The sequence below is a fragment of the Arvicola amphibius genome, chromosome 14, assembly GCF_903992535.2.
Source record: "Arvicola amphibius chromosome 14, mArvAmp1.2, whole genome shotgun sequence".
NCBI classification, from domain to species: Eukaryota; Metazoa; Chordata; class Mammalia; order Rodentia; family Cricetidae; genus Arvicola; species Arvicola amphibius.
In genome coordinates, this window is record NC_052060.1 from 50984148 (window position 1) to 51004446 (window position 20299).

Below are 20299 nucleotides of genomic sequence, written 5' to 3' on the forward strand. Positions count from 1 at the left end.
TCTTCAGTAAACACAGGAATACTGTATCTGTTGCTTCAATGGCTGTGTTGCTACTTTGGCTAAGGAATTAGGAATGTGGAAGCCAGCTGTTACTGTGTCTTGTGTTACAGTCTCCATAAGCTTGCAGAGGAGCCCCACCATTTGTGAGATTGTGTTGTGTAATATGTGGAAATAGCTCTTGCCTTGACCCACTCCAGTATGCCATATGTTTATCTTTTGGGGGAAGTCAGATTGGTAAGGAAAGATGCAAGACTCCAGACTACTCTCATAGATCACCTCAACTCAGCCCTGAGCATCTACAGTCCATCCACTAAATCAAGATTTTATATACATATTTTTGTATTAACCATTCTGTTCTCTAGGCTGTGTTTAGTCAGCTGAGAAACATTTATTGAGCTTGTATATTGAGCAGTTTTTTTCTGTGTTAACTGTTTGCAATATATTAAGCAGTAACTAGAAAACAAGATTTAGACGTGGTCTTTTCTGTACTAGGAATTTATAATCTTCTAGAAACATGTCTTCCACATGGGAAAACTCGAAAGCACAATTACTAGGCAGCATAGAAGTGAGTAGCTAGGAGTTTTAGAACAGGAAAATAGTCGGTGTGGTCAGGTTTCCTAGAGATTCACAGATAAACTGGGATTTATGTTGAATAGGTTGGATTTAGCCAAGTGGAGACAGAGAGCTTTTATATAATAATTATGGTAAAAAACAGCATGGGTAACAGAAAGAGATATGTCCTGCCAAAAAAGGGGAGGAAATGGATTGTGACAGATACCAAATATAAAAAATATAAAACTAAGGCATATAAATCCCCCAAAAATCTGTAGAAAATTGGGGGGGATGGATGGGTGGGTGTGGGTGTGTGCAAGCATGTGGGTGTTGCACACACCTACAGTGTATGCTCTATCTCTGTAATGGCTTTATTGGTGAGTAGTAAATTGTTCTAAGGTGGATCTCCAGAACTTTCTCTTCTTGCTTGAGTAAAGTACCCTTTTAAAACCAGCTCTTCCTCACGCCAGTTCCAGACAAAGCCAATAGATGACAGACTTCTGTGGTTATGTACCTCATATAAGTTGAATCATGCAGTATTTGCCATTGTGTGACTGGCTTATTTCATTACCATGTCTTCAAGGTTCAACCATCTTGAAGCATGTGACAAGAGTTCCTTCTTTTTAAAGCTAAAAACTGCATTGTTTGTATATAACACATTTGATTTCTTTTTTCCAAGACAGTGTTTCTCTGTAGCTTTGGAGCCTGTCCTGGAACTAGCTCTTGTAGACCAGGCTGGCCTCAAACTCACAGAGATCCGCCTGGCTCTGCATGTGCCACCAGTAAGGAATTAAATGAGGGCTCAGTTTCATCCTGTGACAACCAGTTTCCTCAACACTGTTGAAGAGACAGCCCCCCTTTTTTTATTTTTCCATTAAAAAAATTTACACTTCTTCCCCTCCTCTTATTCCCCTCCCGCTCCCCAACTCCCCCTCCTCCCTTCCCTTCCTTCCTTAAGAGAGGGCAGGGAACCCTGCCCTTTGGGAAGTCCAAGCCCCCGCCCCCATCCAGTCCTAGGAAGCTTTGCATCCAAATAGACAAATAGACTAGGGACCCAAAAAGCCAGTGCATGCAGTAGAAACAAGTCCCAGCGCCTTTATCAATGGATTCTCAGTCAGCCCCCATTTTCAGCCACGTTCAGAGAGTCCAGTTTGATCACATGCTCATTCAGTCCCTGTCCAGCTGGATTTGGTGAGCTCCCATTAGAACAGGCACACTGTCTCAGTGGGTGGACCAACCCCTCGGGTTCCTGACTTCCTTGCTCATCTTCTCCCTCCTTCTGTTCTTCAACTGGACCTTGGGGGCTCAGTCCGTTGCTCTGATGAAGGACTTTGTCTCGATTTCCATCCATCACCAGATAAAGATTCTATGGTGATATTCGAGATAATCATCAGTGTGATAGTGGGGCAAGGCCAGGCACCCTCTACTCTGCTGCCCAAGTACCTAGCTGGGGACATCCCCATGAACACCTGGGATCCCCTCTAGAGCCAAGTATCTTGCCAACCCTAAAATGGCTCCCTTAATGTAGATATCTTCTTCCCTGCTTGTATATCTGTCCTTCCTCCATCTCCACCTTCCCACTCCCCCAAGCACTCTCCAGTCTTTCCCTTTTCCCTTCTCTCTCCCCCTCTCCCCTTCCCCTAACCTCACCCCCACTCCCACACCCATGCTCCCAACTTTTGCCAGGAGGGCCCTTTTTTGTTGTATAGAATCTATAGAAAGAAGACTTGGCAGGGTTCTTTCTGGGTTTTCTATTCTATCGTCCTAAATCTTGCATGTTCTTATGGCAGCTAGATCAGTTTGGTGCTTTTGCCATCGTTGTGTGATTTTTTAAGGTTAGGAAGCATGACAATTGCAGCTTCATTTTTCTTTCCAAGACTTTGTACATTCGGGGTCCTTTCTGGTTCTGTGTGAGTTTTAGGGTTTTTCCCCCTGTTTCTACAAAAGACAACCTTGCTCGCCACTAAACTAATTGCTGTATGTAGGAATGTTGAATAAGGCAATTAAGTTCAGTCGCTGTTGCACCTTAACCATTATTTTCAGGGCTAGAAACATCTAACCCCAAACTGTAAGGTCAAGGGTGGAACAAATGTGGAAAATTAAAGTGATTTTGTCATAAATGCATTATTATTTTAGGCCAACATAAATTAGCATATCCTCATTGCCACTCCCTAGCCCATCCTTTCCTCTGGTAAACAGGAAGAGTCTATATAAAACTGTGTAGCTACCATAAGGGTCATAGTTTCTTGACTGGTAACATTCATGTCAACAAACCTGCAAGAATGCATATATTGGAGGTAACCAGCCATTTCCCATTTCTTATTTACATGAAAGCACAGCCAACAAAGAGCAAGGTCTACAGAAAGATCTCATCATTGATGAATTCCAAAACTAAAAACTAAAAATCCACAGCACATTTACTGTTCGACTCCATGTAGTTATTTACAACAATGAAAATTAGATTTTTAAAAAAACCTTTTGAATTGTTATAGAAACATTATAAGAAATTATGCAAAATAAAATTCTTAGGAAGGCTTTACCTGAAGCTGTTCTGACACATCGCATATTTCCAACAAAATATCTAAAGAAGAATGTCATGGTGAATTGATGTTGTATGATGTTAGGTAGACAGGAAGATCATATGTATTTAGGTATTTTGAACAAGCTTTCATTCAGAGAACAATTGCGTTTTAATGTGTTTTATTGTTAACAAGAGAATTTAACAGTCTTAAAAGTCCTGGTGATGAAGTTCATTTCTTCTGCAAGTTGCCCTTCTCATTTTGACAGCATGAAGGAAGGAGTTGAGGGACCCTTTACAGGGATAACAAATGCCACATTCTACTAATATCTCAGCAGACTGCTGGGATACTTCTGTAATGTGTACATATATTGTCAGACTAACAGGCCGGTTGCTTTAAATTCGAAAAACTTTCTCTGAAAAGGTATCTGAAAGTTGAAAAACAAGAAACTGAACAAATTATTTGAGCCTTAACATGTTGCTTAAAAGCAAATTCCTTGCATTTCTCCATGGTCTAGAGACTTGGTAGTTTTTGCTCAGCATCCCTCTCGTCTCATTTTGACTGATAACTCTTAATGAGAAATGAATGGTACCAAATAGTATCCCCAGCTTTGTGGTGATGCTGGCTGATAAAAAGGTTAATGGATTAACATTTTTATGATTTTCCTCTTCTGTATGATCTTCTAGGGTGAGCTTGGAAGCAGAGGGCCCCCTGGGCCTCCAGGACTCAAAGGAACCCAGGTATGGAGGAAACCAATGTCTAGTCAGCAAGTTTTTCTGTAGAATTTCCCTTTTTTATTTTTGTGACACTTCAGTTTTTGCTTAATGAAAAGAATTTGCTTAGTGTGAACAATTTTTGCTGTAATGGATTTCACATTATTTGTGTTGGCACTTACAGGATGGAATTTGGAATCATTTTATAGAGTTCTGAACTCATTAGGTGATTTTTTTTCCAGTGGTCTCCAATGGAATTTTGAAGAATCTGAATCCAGAATGAAACACATATTGCTAGAACTCATATTTAGTACTTGTGACTATTTTATATATGTGACTTAATAAATTGTATTTAATTGACTTGCGGATTGGGCAAAATGTCTGTTTATGAAATATTTAAGGCACGTGATGCTGAGGAGGCCTATACATGCTGTCAAGAGCAGTAACCTACATGACAACACCAACTATTCATCTAAAGGTGGAAAAAAGCAGTGCATTCCTCAGTGTACTTGAAAATGGAGCATACGTGCCTTTTATTTCTTGTTAGAAAACAATGCCTAGAAATTGCTTGTCTCTGATTATGCTTGTCTCCCGTCTCTTTCCACCACTCAGTTTTGACCCTTACAAGAAGCACCAGATGTTTACATTTTGTGGCATTATAGCTCATTTGACTCTAGGATGTAGTTGTAAACTAGGTAAAAAAATACAGTGTTTGACAGCAAGCACAATTTGGGGAGGATCTGATGTGTTTTGTGTGTTTAGAGTCTCAGACAAGACTAAAATTTAAAAACTTGTGCATTTAGCTAGGGGGCAGTAGCTCACGCCTTTAATCCCGGAAATCAGGAGGTGGAGTCAGGCAGATATCTGTGAGTGCAAGGCCAGCCAAAACAAAACAAAACAAAACAAACAAACAAACAAAAAACTTGTGCTTTGAGTCAGGCATTGCAGCATCACCTATGATCCCATCACTTGTGAAGCTGATGGTTCAGGAGGATCACAAGTTTGAGGCCAGTCTGGGCTATAGAGCAGACTCAATCTTTTTTAATTTTAATTTATTTTTTAAATTTCATTTTACATTCTATCCACAGTTTTCCCTCCCCACCCCCTCCTCTTGCTACCCCCCACTCTCCCCCTCTGCCCCCCATTCACTCCTCCCAACAGGTAAGGGCTCCCATGGAAAGTCAACAGACTCAGTCTTAGAAGAAGAAGCAGGAAGAGGAGGAAGGGGAGGGAGGATGGATGAATGAATTAAGTACCAAATGGGCCTAGACAATGTTCTATATAAGTGATTGTTAAAAATACCATAAATATTTGTGTTGTTTTATCTCTGATGAGAAGAGTTGCACTTCAGTGTAACCAACAGATTAGAGATGATCTTTAATGATCTCAGTGATTCTTTTCCTTTAAGCCCCTCCATTCCTAATTTCCTGTATATAACATGTGTCATCCCTCAACTTGAAAAACAATCCATGGGTACATGTTCCTTTTGAGGTGGGCTAATTGCCACAATATTAAAACATGGGAGGGTCGGATTATAGAATGACAGAGTTGTAGCAGGATTTTTGTTGCATTCCCTAGCAAGGTTCAGATTTCAGAATAAATACAAAGGATAAAGATTTCTATTTGTATACACTCTTTTAGGCCATGAATTGTTCTGATTTGTTTTTAAGGGAGAAGAAGGACCAGTTGGACCCTTTGGAGAACTAGGACCAAGGGCAAGTATCCCAAAAATGGTGCGCAACCCTATGAGGTGGCACACTAGCAACTTCAGTCCTTAGGGAGGAGGCCAGAAGGATCCTGAGCACAGGTCTGCCTGGGCATAATAACAAGTCCCAGGCTAGCCTCGGGTATATAGTAAAGGCCTTGTCTCAATGGGAGGTCGGGAAGGAGGAAAAGGAAGGGAGAAGTGTTGGAATTATATTATCTCAAAATTTAATCTAACAAAGATTAATATTTTTAATTATAAAGTTAAATCATATAATTTTGGTAAAGAAAAACATTTTGTCTCATGTTTGCTGAAGAAAATTGTAATATATATATTCTCAAAAATAATTAAAATAATTTTTCGCTTTTAAGAATATAGTATTTTAATTACTAACTAAAGGCAAAAGTTAGAACCATTATGATCCTAAAATCCCCCCAAGCTAAATTAAGCTGGTAACTGGGTTTTTCCTGAGATATATTTTTCAGTGCTGAGGGCTGACCCCAGAACCCTGAATTTGCTAAGTAAGCATTCTACTACCCCATCTAAATCCTCGACCCATTGACCATATTGTTAATTGTGACTTATCACTTTCCCCAGTGGTAAATTATTTGAAGGGTTCCCAGTAATACCAAAGTTTTTTTTTTTCCTCTTACTTCCCTAGAAAACAAGAGAACCAAACTCTATACTAATCTGTATTATGTCCCTTCTGTTGGTTAAGCATCAATTTGGGAACTAGGATGGCTGACAACATATCATGTCAATCAACCCAAGGCTGAAAACTCTGTAAGATATTATATGAAAATAAGGTTTTAGATCTATGTAAGTCTAAAACCTTATTTTCATATAATCTACATGGGAAGTAGAAAAAGACAAGCTCTCCTGAGTAAATTGGGAGCGTGGGGACCTTGGGGGAGGGTTGAAGGGGAGGAGGGGAAAGGTAGGGAGGGGAGCAGAGAAAAAAATGTAGAGTTCAATAAAAATCAATAAACATTAAAAAAAAGGAAAATAAGGTTTTAAGAGTATATTTTCAGGGCTACTCCCATAAAAAAAAAAAAAAAAAAAAAAAAAGAGCGTGCTGAGCTTAAATGGAGCCATATGTCATGATGCCATCGCCACGTCCAGAATGGCTTGGTTTCAAAGACTCTACATGTCCCTGCTGCAGTGATGATTGTCTACAGCGCAGATTTAGTCTGACATTCTATGCTGTCCTGGGGTGCTTAAGTGAGCTGTACATTGAGAACGAGAAGGAGTGTTTCCTTTATGGCACTTTCCAAGCAGGTTTAGTCAAAATGGATTGCTGAACAACTGTCAATATCAGAAAAACGAAATGATTTCACCTAGCTAAATTTGTGATTCTATATTCAGGTGAAAGGATGACTCAGGTCCTAGGGCGGGAGTAGGGTCAGGTTCAAGTCCAGATAGACCTGAAAGGGTGGAAAGTTCAAGCTGGCTGTGTCAGCTTCAGAGGGGACAGAGTCAGAGAGAAGCCCCGGGATAGCTGGAAGTCCTCAGCTTGCTTGTCACTCCTCACACACACCAGCACAGAGATGATAGGCTGGCGAGTCTGTCCCATCTCAGTGCTGAACGGATTATTTTATGGAGCCAGGTACCGGAGTTACACCCTTTGCTTGGTCTGGCATTTTCTTATTCCCAATCACAAGCTCTCATTTCCCAGCCAGCATCCTCTTTCTCTTTGCTCTTTCTTCCTAATAAATATAATCCGAATCAGCGGGTACCCACACCTACTCCAGTCTTTGCCATTTTTCCTCATCTTCATCGTGACTCCATATGCTCTCTACCAGGCTTCCATATTTATCCTTTTGGTTACATTCTATTTGCTTGCCCACTTCTTCTTTTATTTCTAAATTACTATTTCATAACTTGCTCTTTATAGCAGCTTACTTCCCTGTCATCCTCATTTTTTGGCCTTCTCTTTCTCCTTCCCTTAAAATAGAATGGTCTCCCCATTGTCTGCCATTTGTTGCGTGCGCTCTGTTTCTGATCTATCCATTTTCACTCCTGCCGTTTGTCTTGTTCGGTGAAGAAACAGTCCATTGATCTTAGGAAAATCAGGATTTTCAGTTTCACTTTCCATTCCAGCGTCTTCTTTGGGCGATTCCAAACGTTCATCCCGCAATTCTCCCCTCTAACCCTATCTTCATCCTTTTCCGTAGAGGGGACCGTTCTCACCAGCATACAGACCTACCGTCCTTTCTTCCACCTTAAAAATAAAAGTAGAACGTGTGTGGGCTGCTGTCTCTTCCAAGGGCTCTTCTGGTCCTCTCATCTCAGAGAACTCCCTTCTGTGTCAGTCACTTGCGTCCCCAGCACTGCCACGCCGATGGCAGAGAGATCAGTGCTTCTGTTACCGAATCCACCAATCATTTCCCAGCCCTCACCAATACTCGCATCCCTGAAACTTTACTAAAACCAGCTGTCTCCTAGGAAACATTTTATTTATTTACATGGTTTTCTTCCTGGATCACTGGCATCAAATTTCCTTATTATCTTAATTTCTTCAATTTCAAGTTTTTAGAAAATCCTAAGGCTTGGTATATAGACTATTTTTTTCCCCCAGTAGTCCTCACTGCTTCCTAGACAAGTCCACATGTCTGAGCAATTGAAATATCATCACTTCTGACTGCTAGAACACCATCTTTGGATTAGAACATTCTACCCTTGAACTTTGTACAGAGGTGTCTAACGGCCATATTGACTAAAATGTTCAAAACTCAACTTCTAATTTGCCTTCCAGCCTCTTCTTGGGGGTCCCCCTATTTCAATTATTCAGTTACTCAAACAAAATATTTAGTTGTCAACGCAAGAACACAACCATCATCTCAAAAGACTAAGCATTTGTTTTTGGAGCCTAATGTAAGTGACCACGCCCAGGATCACAGACTCAGGATGCCTTAAATTCCGTGTTCTGATACAGTAATAGTTCCATAAAGTTTTTATGGTAGCAGAACAAAGGACAATTTTAAATCACAACACTTGGCAGTCACACTTGTGGAAACATTGGTCAGATAGGTACTTTCCAGAAAAGCAGGGAACTTGCAGCTATGAGTCTCGGGTATCATCTGACCACATTCTTGGCCCTTTGGTTGGTGGAAGCTAGCTCTCCGTACATTCCAAAAGCCTTACCTCGTCAGAGGAAGGCAGCCATGGCTAAGGAAAGGGACTGAAAACTGGCCCACGGTGTTTTGGCTCTGCGCCTGCTGCATTCCAAACTCTCCACCATCACTGACACCATCTAATCAGTTAACCATCTCCACAGAAGGTCCAAATGCAAATGGGTTTTTCCCAGGGATTTTATTTCACCAAGTTCATGGTGAAACTTCTTCTCTTCTCCCACATTCCCTACATGAATCACAAGCAGCACCTGAGGCTCTGCCATCGTATCCTGAGCCTGACCGTTTCTCCCAGCTGTCTCTGCAGCAACCCCGGTCCATACTCACAGGACGGTTGCTGTAGACTCCTGTTTATAGTCTACTCTTCTGTCCTTGCATCAAGGAGATCCTGCCGAACATGGATTATACTGTATTTCTTCTCAAAGCTCACTTAAGACTCCCTGCCTTGAGAAAAGCCAGATAACCTGGTAGAATTTATATGACCCAGCTTCCCATGTCCCCATTCTTTTCTTGACTCATCTTCTGACTCAGTTGCTCCTGCATCTCCACTCCAGTCATATCGACTCCTCATGTGCAGTGCACAACGCCTGTCTGCGCTCTATGTGCTACCTAAGGTTCGCAAGCTTCTGAGCTAGGGGCTGGAGGTTGAAACAAACAAAACACACACAGAGAGAGAGACTGAGACACGGACCTCTAGCCACTGGTAAGAAGCCCTTTATTCAATAGCACCACGGAGGCTCATATACCCAACACAGTCAGGTGGGCCAACAGGTGAAAACCTTATCCTCTGATCCTCAAGGCAAGACAACACGTGCTCATGAAGCAGAGCTGGTAAACAACTTTGACACAGCTTTCAGTAACTCAAATCAGAAGGAAAGTAAAGATCACTAACAGGGAAGAGCAGCTGGAGGCCAGGACTCCAAATGGTCCCAACACTCATGGTTGTGCCGATATTCCATATAGTTTTCCTAAAGTACCTTTGCCTGTACCTAAAATGTTGTTCCCTGTTATGTCCACATCGTTTGCTCCTTTTTAAACCCTATCTTCAAATGCCCCTTTCTCAGTGAGATCTTCTTCCATAGAAACCCCACGAAAATTTTCTAAAGCTCTCACATGAGTTGATCTCTCCTTTTCCTGTTTAATTTATTGTCCTTCATATTTACCACTACCTAACATAACATGTATGCATATATATACATATGCATATGTATGCATATACATTTAAATTTTTAACATCCTCGCTGAAGTGTAGCCTCTGTAAGGGCAGGTATGTAGTGTTCTCTCCATCCTCACAGTTGAGAACTGTGCATAGCATGTTGGAGACACTTAAGTATTTGTAGTTTAAATGGTTAATAAATTTGATAAGAGGGCTTTGAACATTTCGATTTTATCCATTTCATAGAACAGACTGCTTTTCCTAAACCAGTGGCTCTCAACCTTCCTAGGGCTGCAACCCTTTAAGACGGTTCCTCATGTTGTGGTGACTCCAACAATAAATTATTTTCATCACTGCTTCATAACTGTAATTTTGCTACTGTTATGAATCATAATGTAAAGGTCTGATATGCGATGCCACAGGGGTCACAACCCACGAGTTGAGAAGCATTATCTTAAACCTTGGGACATCTTTATAAGCGATGAGCACTAAATACATTTTTACAGTATTGCCCTTTCTTTCTTTTTTTTTTTTTTAGGGAAAACCAGGGCAAAAAGGGAATATGGGGGAACCAGGGCCAGAAGGCTTAAAGGTAAAGTGCCTGAAGTTTTTTTTTTTTTATCAGTTTGAAAATACAAATTTTCTAAAGGATAGAGTCATGACATTTATCAATAAAATGAGCAAATTTCAACTTATGAGATACCAGTAAGATGTGAAAAACTGTTCAGAGAGCAATTTATAAGCCATCTAGCTAATCTGTATTTGTATAAGCATACAATTTTATAAAGAAATGTTGAGATATATTTTATAAACTTTTGCAAGTGAGATACAAAGTAATACAAACTAATAAACTTCATGCAACTTAATAAAAATGTAAGGGTAATATTTGTGGATTAGATATGGGGCAATGAACATATATGTTAATATCTCTTTGTTAAGCATAGATTTCCTAATTAACAGCTAACAATGGGTCCACCTGAATCTGTTCCTTACACAATCAATGAGTAGCCTTCATCACTGTATGACTTAGAAAGGCTATGCCAGCCATTCATTGTTTCTTGCTTTGCTTCCATGTTTTAGATAATCCTTTACAACCACAAATACAAAACAGCACAGAGATTCAGCTTATAGGGATTGTTAAACTTTCAATTTAAATTTTAAAACTCATAAAAGAGACAGAGTATTATTATCCAATCTCTTGTTAAGACTTGTTTCATATATACTAAACACGTAATTTTTGTGATATTAAATCCTAAGAGCAAGCTAGACATCAAGTCAATGAAGGAGGATGCCTTAAATCACTTTTAATGTATCAGCATGTAGATAACTAAAACATACTAGGAGGATGTGTGCTTGGCTTTCTCAAATTACATACATAATCTCCAGAAAACTGATTTAAAGCCAGAAAGCTTAAACAATTCTTTTTCCTCTGTCCTGCCAAATAGTACTAAGAAACTCAACGTTGAGCCGTAATGTAGACAAACTGGCTAGCAACTTACCCTCAGTCATTGGTAAAAGACTGCCCTCTTAAGAATCTCACCAGAAGACAAGTCAAGACTTTGTTACCCAGGAACCTGAAGAAATCCTGCAATGACCATCCCTCCTGAGCTGTCACTGCCTCTGACCTCCGATCTGTGTTCCATGTAGCTATTCCCAGGGAAACAGTTAGGGGTTGGTGAAGGGTCACCACCTTCCACTCAACACTAGTCTTTATCTGTCTCTCTGCCACCCTTGCTCTTCTGCATCCACTTTTCCTTCATCACCTGTCCTTCTCTCTTGCTTCTCCCCTCCCTCATTTCTTCTTTACTCTCTTCTCTAACCCCCATCTGTTCCTTCCTTCCCTCCATCTGTTTCTCCCTTTTCTCCCCCTTCTCTCCAAGACAATGTTTCTTTTCCCCTTACCTTTTGACCCTCTGAATGTTGAAACATGAGGGACCACATTCCACTCTTTGTTGTCAATCAAGCCTTTTGTAAGCAACAAAATCTCCTTTGGAGGGAAAAGACAGTTTTGGGGAGAGGAAAGAGGCAGATTAGAAAATTAATTATTTAAAATTATCCTGCCATCAATTTCCTCCAAAGCTGTCAAATGAGTGCTTCATCAATAACTAAGGACCACAGTGTCTCACTGTCTCCACATGTATCCTGATTGAACAGAAAACTTGTATCGATTATTCCTCATGATGGCTATTAGGACCCAATGCTAAAAATCAGTGAGACTCTGTAGATATGTGACATTAAACACAGAAGTGAGCCACAGTGCAGAATACAGAGAAAAAATAAGCTTAATTTTAATAATATATAATGCAGGGCATTCCAATCCTTTTTTCATGTGTAATCAATATTGAAAATGTTATTGAGGTATTTTGTAGTCCATAATGTATACAATGACTTTGAGATCTGATATGTTTTTTACACTTACATCATTGGTCACTTCATACCAATTCACCACACGTCACCAGTGGCCACCATCTTGTTTGCTATCTTAATATCTTGGTACTCCACACTTCAATTTAATTATTAATTTTATCATGTTTAATAAAGAACTGTAGATCCCTGTCACACCCACTGAATGTGGTATCTCAAAGTCAGTCTTCTACTTTCCGATAACCAGCCCTTACCTTCTCTTGCGTGAGCCTCTCCCCACCCGAAGTAGCCCTCTGTATCCCTACTCAACAGCCCCTGCTTACAGGGCACATCCCCAGAGGGTTTCATAATTCATCATTTGGAGGTATGAAGAGTAATCTGGGTCCCATGGTATGTTTTACACCTCACCTGCTGCTGGCTGTGGAGCAGATACACTAAACCCCTGCGCTAAAATGCGGGCATTTTCAAATTAACTAGGAGAAATAAAAACCATTAAAGGGTTTTCTTAGGTTAGAAATGGGTGCCAAATAACTCAAATTAGGTCAAACTTATTGCTGAATGAACTGAGGAAACCTTTAGGTTTGCAGAGCTTGTGGAGTCCAGGGTTTGTGCCTAGGAAGTCGTGAACAAATGTCCCTTCTGGTGGCCAGCTCTGCTGACTGGAGCTCACAGACCCTTACTCTGAAGACACCATTAGGATTGCCTGTGTTGCAAACACAGCATCCTCTGGGGCAGGGCTGTGATTATACTCTTAGCATCCTTCATAGCGCCTTGTTTTTTTTAAATTATGTTTACACTTATTATTTATATATGTATGTGGGTACAAGCATGCCACCGTGGACAAGTGAAGGGCAGAGGACAATACGTTCACACTTCTTGTTTCTTCATGTGTGGGGGTGGGCACATGCCACAGTGAACAAGTGAAAGGGACTTTAAGGGTTCCGTTCTTTCCTTCCACTCTGTGGGTCCTGAGGGTTGCAGTAAGGTCTTTAGGACGTTAGTCTTGGCAGTAGATACCTTTAAAGATGTGTACAGGTGTTTGCCTACATGAATCTCTGTGTGCACTACACATGTGCAGTGCCCAAGAAGGTCAGAAGAGGGCATTGGAGCCCATGGAACTGGATTTACAGACGGTTGTGAGTGACCACGAGGGAGCTATGTCCTGTGCAAGAGCAGCCAGTATTCCTGACTGCTGAACCATCTCTCCAGCCTTAAATATGTCTTTAAAATGTCTTGAAGTAATGAATAGGGGAATGTGACTTCAATATGCAGACAATTATTGTTGGAATGAAAATGGATAAAAGGCCACATTTTACAAAAATACTCTAAATACGTTTGAATAACTAAAATCGACTTCAGGTTTTTGTTGTTGTTATTATAACTAGGTAATTATGTAAAATGGAAACAGATGACCTGTCATGGATATTGTTATTGAAAAACTGTCATTTTTGCAATTTTATATTCCTGATCAACAGGGAGAAGTAGGAGACCAAGGAGATATTGGGAAAACTGGCGAAACAGTAAGCTTGCTTTATGCTATTCTTTTTATCTTTTCACCAGCTGTGTTTCTTGGGAATTATGTTAACCCTGATCTATTGACCATAATCATGTTAGCAAGCATTGGAGTAAAGCTTATCCACAACAGATTTAGACTCGTATGTTATGGCTCTATTGACAAAATTAAAGAAAAACTGCAGTATAAGGAGCTGTGAGGAGGAAGAAAGCATGCATATTTTCAGTGAATATAAACTATGCGAATGACCCCGGGGCATTGTTCTTTTTAGTACTTGACATTCCATTTCAGCTCCATTGATTTCATTCTAAAGTTGACCTTTTAAAAAAAGGAGGACAAATAGGATGGTGACGAATGCCTGTAATGCCAGCACTGTACATTAGAGGTTGAGGCAGGAGGTTCCTGAGTTCAAGCCCAACCTGATCTTCATAGCAAACACTATCTCAAAGAATAAACAACACAAAGCTGATTAGATGCTAAAACAGTATGGATTCATAATCTGACTTAAGGTTTGATGATAGGAATCAAGCAAAGGCATGATGTATAGAGTATATAATTATTTTTATCAAATTGCAGCTTGTTTAGGTTCATTGCTGTTGTAGCAGAAAGCACAATCTAATTTTTTAAGATTCCTATTTTTTAAAATTTTTTTGTATGCTTTTGAGTGAAGTGCCAACAGTGGCCAGAAGGGGGCCAGAGGAGCTGGCTTTACAGGCAGTTGTGAACTGCCAGACATGGGCAAGGGCACTGGGAGCTGAAGTTGGGTCCTCTGCAAGAATATTATATATTGCTGAACCACCTCTTATGGCTTACATATAATGTTTATATTGTGTCTATTAGAAATAATTTTAACTTGGATCTATTTCCACATGAGGAAAACCACTGAAAATAATTTCTAAGGAGTTGGGGCGATGTGTCAGTCGGTAAGTGCTTTCTGTGCAAACACAGGCACTTGAGTTTGGATTGTCAGGACGCATCTGCAGTCTCCGGGGTTACGAGTTAAAAACCAGACCCTGGGAGCATGCTGGCCAGTCAGGCTAGCTGAACAATGAGGTGTACAATCATGGAGAGACTCCACCTCAAAAAAGAAAGTGAGGAACAGTAGAAGAGGACACCTAATATCAGCCTCTGGCCTCCACCCACAAACAGCACACATATACACATGACTGTGTACACACACACAAACACACAAGAAGAAAGTGTTTTTTAACAAGTAAACCTAGATAATAAAGTCACGGACGGACATGGATGTGACAAGGTTGATTGTCACAAAGCAAGTGAGTGAGATTGTTTGCCTCAGTGAGCAAATTCCCCCTTAGCCTCCCTTAAGATTTAAAGTGAAGTAGATTTTTCTACAAAATCATGTTGTAAGTTTAACTTGTTTACAATTATTAATCCGGGTGTTCTAATAAGAAAAAATACTCTGGAAATCTTAGTTTTACCACTAATATTTGTAAAAGTAGATGGAGAAGTTAAGTTGCCAGGAATCATTCCTACTTCCAGGTAATCCTCCGTCACCTAAAGGTAAGCTTTTATCTGTTGTTGCCGAGAAAAGACCTTCCAGTGTAGTAGTTAGATCAGATTTTACAATATGTCTGATATAACTGAAGCTTTTTCGTTTCTATGGTTAGTCAAAGAATGAAATTCTGGTATTTGAGTGTCCACTTGCTTAGGAAGTGTGTGTGTGTGTGTGTGTGTGTGTGTGTGTGTATGCGCGTGCACATGCATAAAAGAGACAGAGAGAGAAAGAGACAGAGAGAGCGCACGCACGTGCACACACATACACAAACAAACAAACAAACAACATTCCAGTCAGGATCCAAAGCTAAAATGCTAATTAATAAATGATGTCTTTCATATCTCACATGTTAAATTTCTCAGCGTTATTAATCACTCTGGATTAGTTCCACAGTCTAAGAACCAGTAGTTTCCAGTGCTGCCCCAAGTGTGCTTGGACTTCCAGGATGCTAAGTTTCTATGACTGTAATAAAAAATAAATCACATTTCTTGACATTTGGTATGTTTTGGGCATTAGCCAATGCTGTGATTCATTTAATTCTCAGAGCTTCTTCAACCCCCAGTTTTTACAGCAAGGGAACCAGAGACTAGGAAATGACCGATTAACGTTATGTAACTAAACCTTGACTCAAACCCAGAATTTCTCGAGACCCAAACCCGCACCTCACACCACACTCACATTTCTAATTTTAGCTGAAAAGCTATTTTGCCTGAATCCTGCAAAGGTGCTGTGAGCAACAGATAAGTTTGATATTAGCTTTAGCGTATTTTATTATTAACTGAACAACAATTTGACCTTGATGTTGTGAGAACCCTTTGAGTAACTGATAAGCTGCCTAACTAAAGTGCCTTCCCAATTCTGATTTTTTTTTTCCTCATTGAGGATGTAAGATGAAGGAATTTCTTCTATAAGACATTGTTTCCTCTGTTGAGCTAGTCACAAATCTAATTTACCTAAAGAACATTTGGGGCCTTCTGTAATTCCCAGATTTTATTTTATCTTAAGTTCCAGGTCCTATGAATACACTTCTAGTCCAGAATTTCGCTGCCAAATGAGCTTCTTCTCTTGAAAGATACAGAATATATAGCTGCAGTTCATGACAACAATGCTTAAAATTTTAAATAGCCCAGTATACAGTAGTGCTTCAATTTTCACTTTAGAAAAAAATAGTCATTTAATTGCTTTAGTTGAGTGGCTTTTTCATTCTCTATTTACTATTTAGAAACAAATTTCTTACTGAGCCTATCAAGGTCAGTAGTGTTATCTACATTTTATGTCCATATTCACTTCCAGACATTTCTTGGATTCAAAGAATTTGATCTCTGTAAATGTGTCCCAAAATTCTCCAATTTTCTTTATTATTACATTAAAAATAACAAACTTGGTTTCTGTAAATGCATCTTGTAAGTCTCCAATTTCTCTTTTTAATTTTTATTCAAAGATCTACATGTAGTCATCAGCAGTGATACAATTTATGCATCAGCAAAGTTTCTTAGTGTTTTCAAATTCCTGGCATGTCACTATTGGAGATTCAAGGGCAAGAATTTAGTATTCCCTACTATTCTTGGAGTTTTCAGAATTGTGATATTTTAAATATACCTTTAACACTATTCACACTTTGCCACTTAAATAGCTAAAATTCTTGCTTAAAAAAATAAAATGCACTGAGTTTATTAATACTCACACAGAGCTAAGTCCTACAGGGATAATCCGAGCAGACAAAACCAGGAAGGAGTGTGGCCAGTCCTCGGCATGCAACCGGTTTGAAATTGCTAAACTGTTTGTTATTTGTCAGAACCGTCTGGGACATACGCTGTCAAAGAATAATTCCAGTTCTAGGAATCGCGACTGTCTTCTGAGAGGTTTAATAACCCTGCTTTCCTCTCCTCTGCCGAGTTGACAGCATGTCTCTCTTCCGGACACAGTGCGTCCTTCTGAAGCTGGGCAAACAGAACCAGACTCGGTCTATTGATTAGTGGAGTTGTGTGTGTGTGTGTGTGTGTGTTTCTGGGTGGGAGGAGCATTTGCCCATGACTGCAAATGTTTTCAGCAGCCAGAAGATCACGTCAGATCCCCTGGAGCTGGAATTACAAGTGGTTATGGGCTACCTAACATGGTGTTGGGAACCCAGGTGCTTTTAACCACTGAGCGTTTAAGGGTCATGACTTCAATGGCCATTGCTGTGAGTAGAATAATAAGTTCTATGGAGTTCTTTTTACTGATGATGATACCCAAAGTCATGCAGTCCTGTTCTTAGAGCAGATATCTCTGGGAAAACATCAACAGTGACCCCCTACAATCTTTCAGTGGTCTCTTATCTTAAATACAAGACCTTAGAATATTTTCCATAAAGTGTCCTTGGTTGCATTAATTTTCGATTATCACATTTCTTCCTACTTGGTGAAATTCATGATTATCATATAGTCTGCTCACCCCGATTAATTTCTTATAATGTAGCTCAGCCTACTGAATTTTACTTCACACATTTCTTAACCAATGTAGGGAGATTTCATGTGCAGCCTCACTACCCCCTGCTTTCTGTGCTGCTGGGCTAAACGCCAAGTGCCTAGTGAAAAAACAAGTATTCTGCCTTTCATTATAAAATCTTCAGAATCACAGATGCCTTGATGGGTGATCCCCGGACGGCTTCAAAGCAGCTCATTCAAAGCCAACAAGGGATAAAAACCAAGGGAGAAGCCAAAACCAAAAAAAAAAAAAAAAAAAAAAAAAAAAAAAAAAAAAAAAATCTCTTTATTAAAGACGTATTTTCTAGTCTTAAGGTTACTACCCTAAGTTTTTGTATTGTCATGAAATGTGTGCAATTTGTCTCTGCTGTAAGCTGTGGTTCAGAAGGTCAGGATCTGAGATTTCAACCGACAGCTTCCAGGCTCTCTTCTTTCCATGTGTAACCACCAATGTGTCCTGTCCTTGGTGTACATCCTTGGCGACCATTAGTTAGGAAGATCTGAGCTAATAGTTAGCAGAATTTGAAAGGAAGAGCAAACCAAAGTTTTACCCAGTAATATCCTAAGACAACCTGGCAACTCACTTTTAAAATATTGTCAAATATTATTAGTTTGCAGGAAATATGGAAACATATTTATAATGGAAACGGAAAAGATTTTTGAAGGAACTAGAAGAGTTTTCAGAAGTGTTGAGCAGAAACCCTCACTTGTTAGAATGACTAGGGCTGTCCCTGGTTCGGATTATCATGGAATTACTTTCATGCAAATTCATCTCATTATGTTCCAGGCTTTTTTTTTTTCTTTCGTGAAAGAGAAGATAGTCAGCTTTAAAGGGACTTACTAAATCATAAGTCCTGTTTCCTTGAAGGTAGAACGCCAGAAGCTGGGAGCATGGTTTAACCACAGAGGAAAAGGTTATGCTACACTTTACCAGAACACTGTACTTGACCTGAGCACCTCCTGCATACTACTGCCATTGTCTTAGAAAACGCCAGCCACCCTCTCCTGTTTCTAAGCTACGCAATGCCTAGGGACAGCTGTAAATAATCTGCCAGCCTGGGTGGCAGGAATGGCAGGTCTCTAAGTAATAAGGAACCGTGCAGAGTGGATACCATAATATACGCTATCCTCAGGTGGATCTTTAACTGAGTAACTGAGTATCAAAAAAGAAACAAACAGATACTCATTATAGAAAATCTGCAATACACCAGGCACTATCTTGGTAAATGTAATAAATCCCATTCTATACTTTTGAAAAGTTGATATTTTTAACAATTTTACTAACTTGCTGTAGCCAGGAAACATAGCAGTGAAGTTAGGGCCACAGGGTGTTATCTCTAATGTTTCCAGGTTACTCTTGGACCACTTAGCAAAGGGTCACAGTTTCCCATGTTCCTAGTAAAAGCCCGCTTTTACTACTTGAGAATACAGATAGCCCATCTTCTTTGAGAAGCAGGATTTCCAAATTTACAGCATACCATCCTTGAAATGTAGAAACCGTGTTGTGAGTATTGCTAAAAAGCCATTACAAAGTCTAGCACTGTGTCTATGAAGGCATCAAACACTAGAAGGGAAGCCTGTGTGGTGGGGCTCACATGTCAACATAGCACTCAGGAGGTGGCAGGAGGACAGGGATTTCAAATCTGTCCTCAGCTGGAATGGGCTAGCAAATATCCTGTCTCCAAAAATAGATTACAAGAGTAAATAAACAAGAAACATCAAAAGGCCGACGTGAAGAACCTCGCTGGGGTTTAGGCAGGGACTACACTCCTCCCTAAACTGCTTTGGTTAGACAGCACCGTAATGCTGGTTCTTCAGCTTGTGCCATCTATTTAGTTTCGCCATCTTTCATTAATGTTTACAGCTTTGGGGGAAGAGATCTTTCATATCAGCTTTACCTACAGATACTTAAATTTTTATTATCACTAATAGGCACCTTAAAATTATGAGTTTCTTATTAGTAAAGAAAATTGTTTCTCCAGTGACTTGAAATAATTTTATAATTGTAAAGATGTGCATCTCAGTATTTTCTTCATCGTGAACCTGTCTTTCTGTGTTTTAGAAGAATAGTCCATCTTTTAAAGATCTAAAGTTTCATGTTTGGTTTTGTGTGTGTGTGTGTGTGTGTGTGTGTGTGTGTGTGTGTGTTTGCATGAGTGCACACGTGAGTACACACACCAGCAAAGACTAAGGGCATCAGATCCCCCTGGGGCTGTAGTTACCAGCATCCAACAATGAGTTCTGGGAACTGAACTCGGGTTCTCTGTAAGAACAGTATGTACTCTTAACTGCTGGCCAAGCCAGCTCTTCAGCCTCCAGAAATAGAAAGACTTTTATAGCCAAAGAAACATGGAACTCCAGTCTTCATTTATTTGCCATCAAAAAGTACTTATTGAACACTTTCTGAGTGCTTGACACACAGTTAAATAAGACTTTGTCCCTAGGTGGTTTCTGGTGTAGACAATGACAAAATAAGTAGGCATGTGACTTTATTGAAAATTCTATTTTGTTACATAAGATGCTCTAAGAACAAGAAGTAAAAGTTATTTTTGGCATGGCTCGTAAGAACATATGTGTTGATAGAGAAATTCTGTCTTTGGTTGCAAACACATTTCCATCCTCTTGGGTGTGGGCATTACGGGATGACTCACAGCTTTTGAGG

The 20299-nt window shown here is 39.9% G+C and overlaps 1 protein-coding gene across 1 annotated transcript in view; it reads left to right on the plus strand.

The window, feature by feature from the left end:
* Window positions 1–20299, plus strand: part of Col24a1 (collagen type XXIV alpha 1 chain) — a 258382-nt gene that overhangs the window by 101997 nt on the left and 136086 nt on the right. The window contains exons 23-26 of the mRNA XM_038311332.1: window positions 3758–3811; window positions 5455–5499; window positions 10315–10368; window positions 13616–13660. Coding sequence (XP_038167260.1) covers window positions 3758–3811; window positions 5455–5499; window positions 10315–10368; window positions 13616–13660 — 198 coding nt within the window. The remainder of the gene's footprint in view (window positions 1–3757; window positions 3812–5454; window positions 5500–10314; window positions 10369–13615; window positions 13661–20299) is intronic.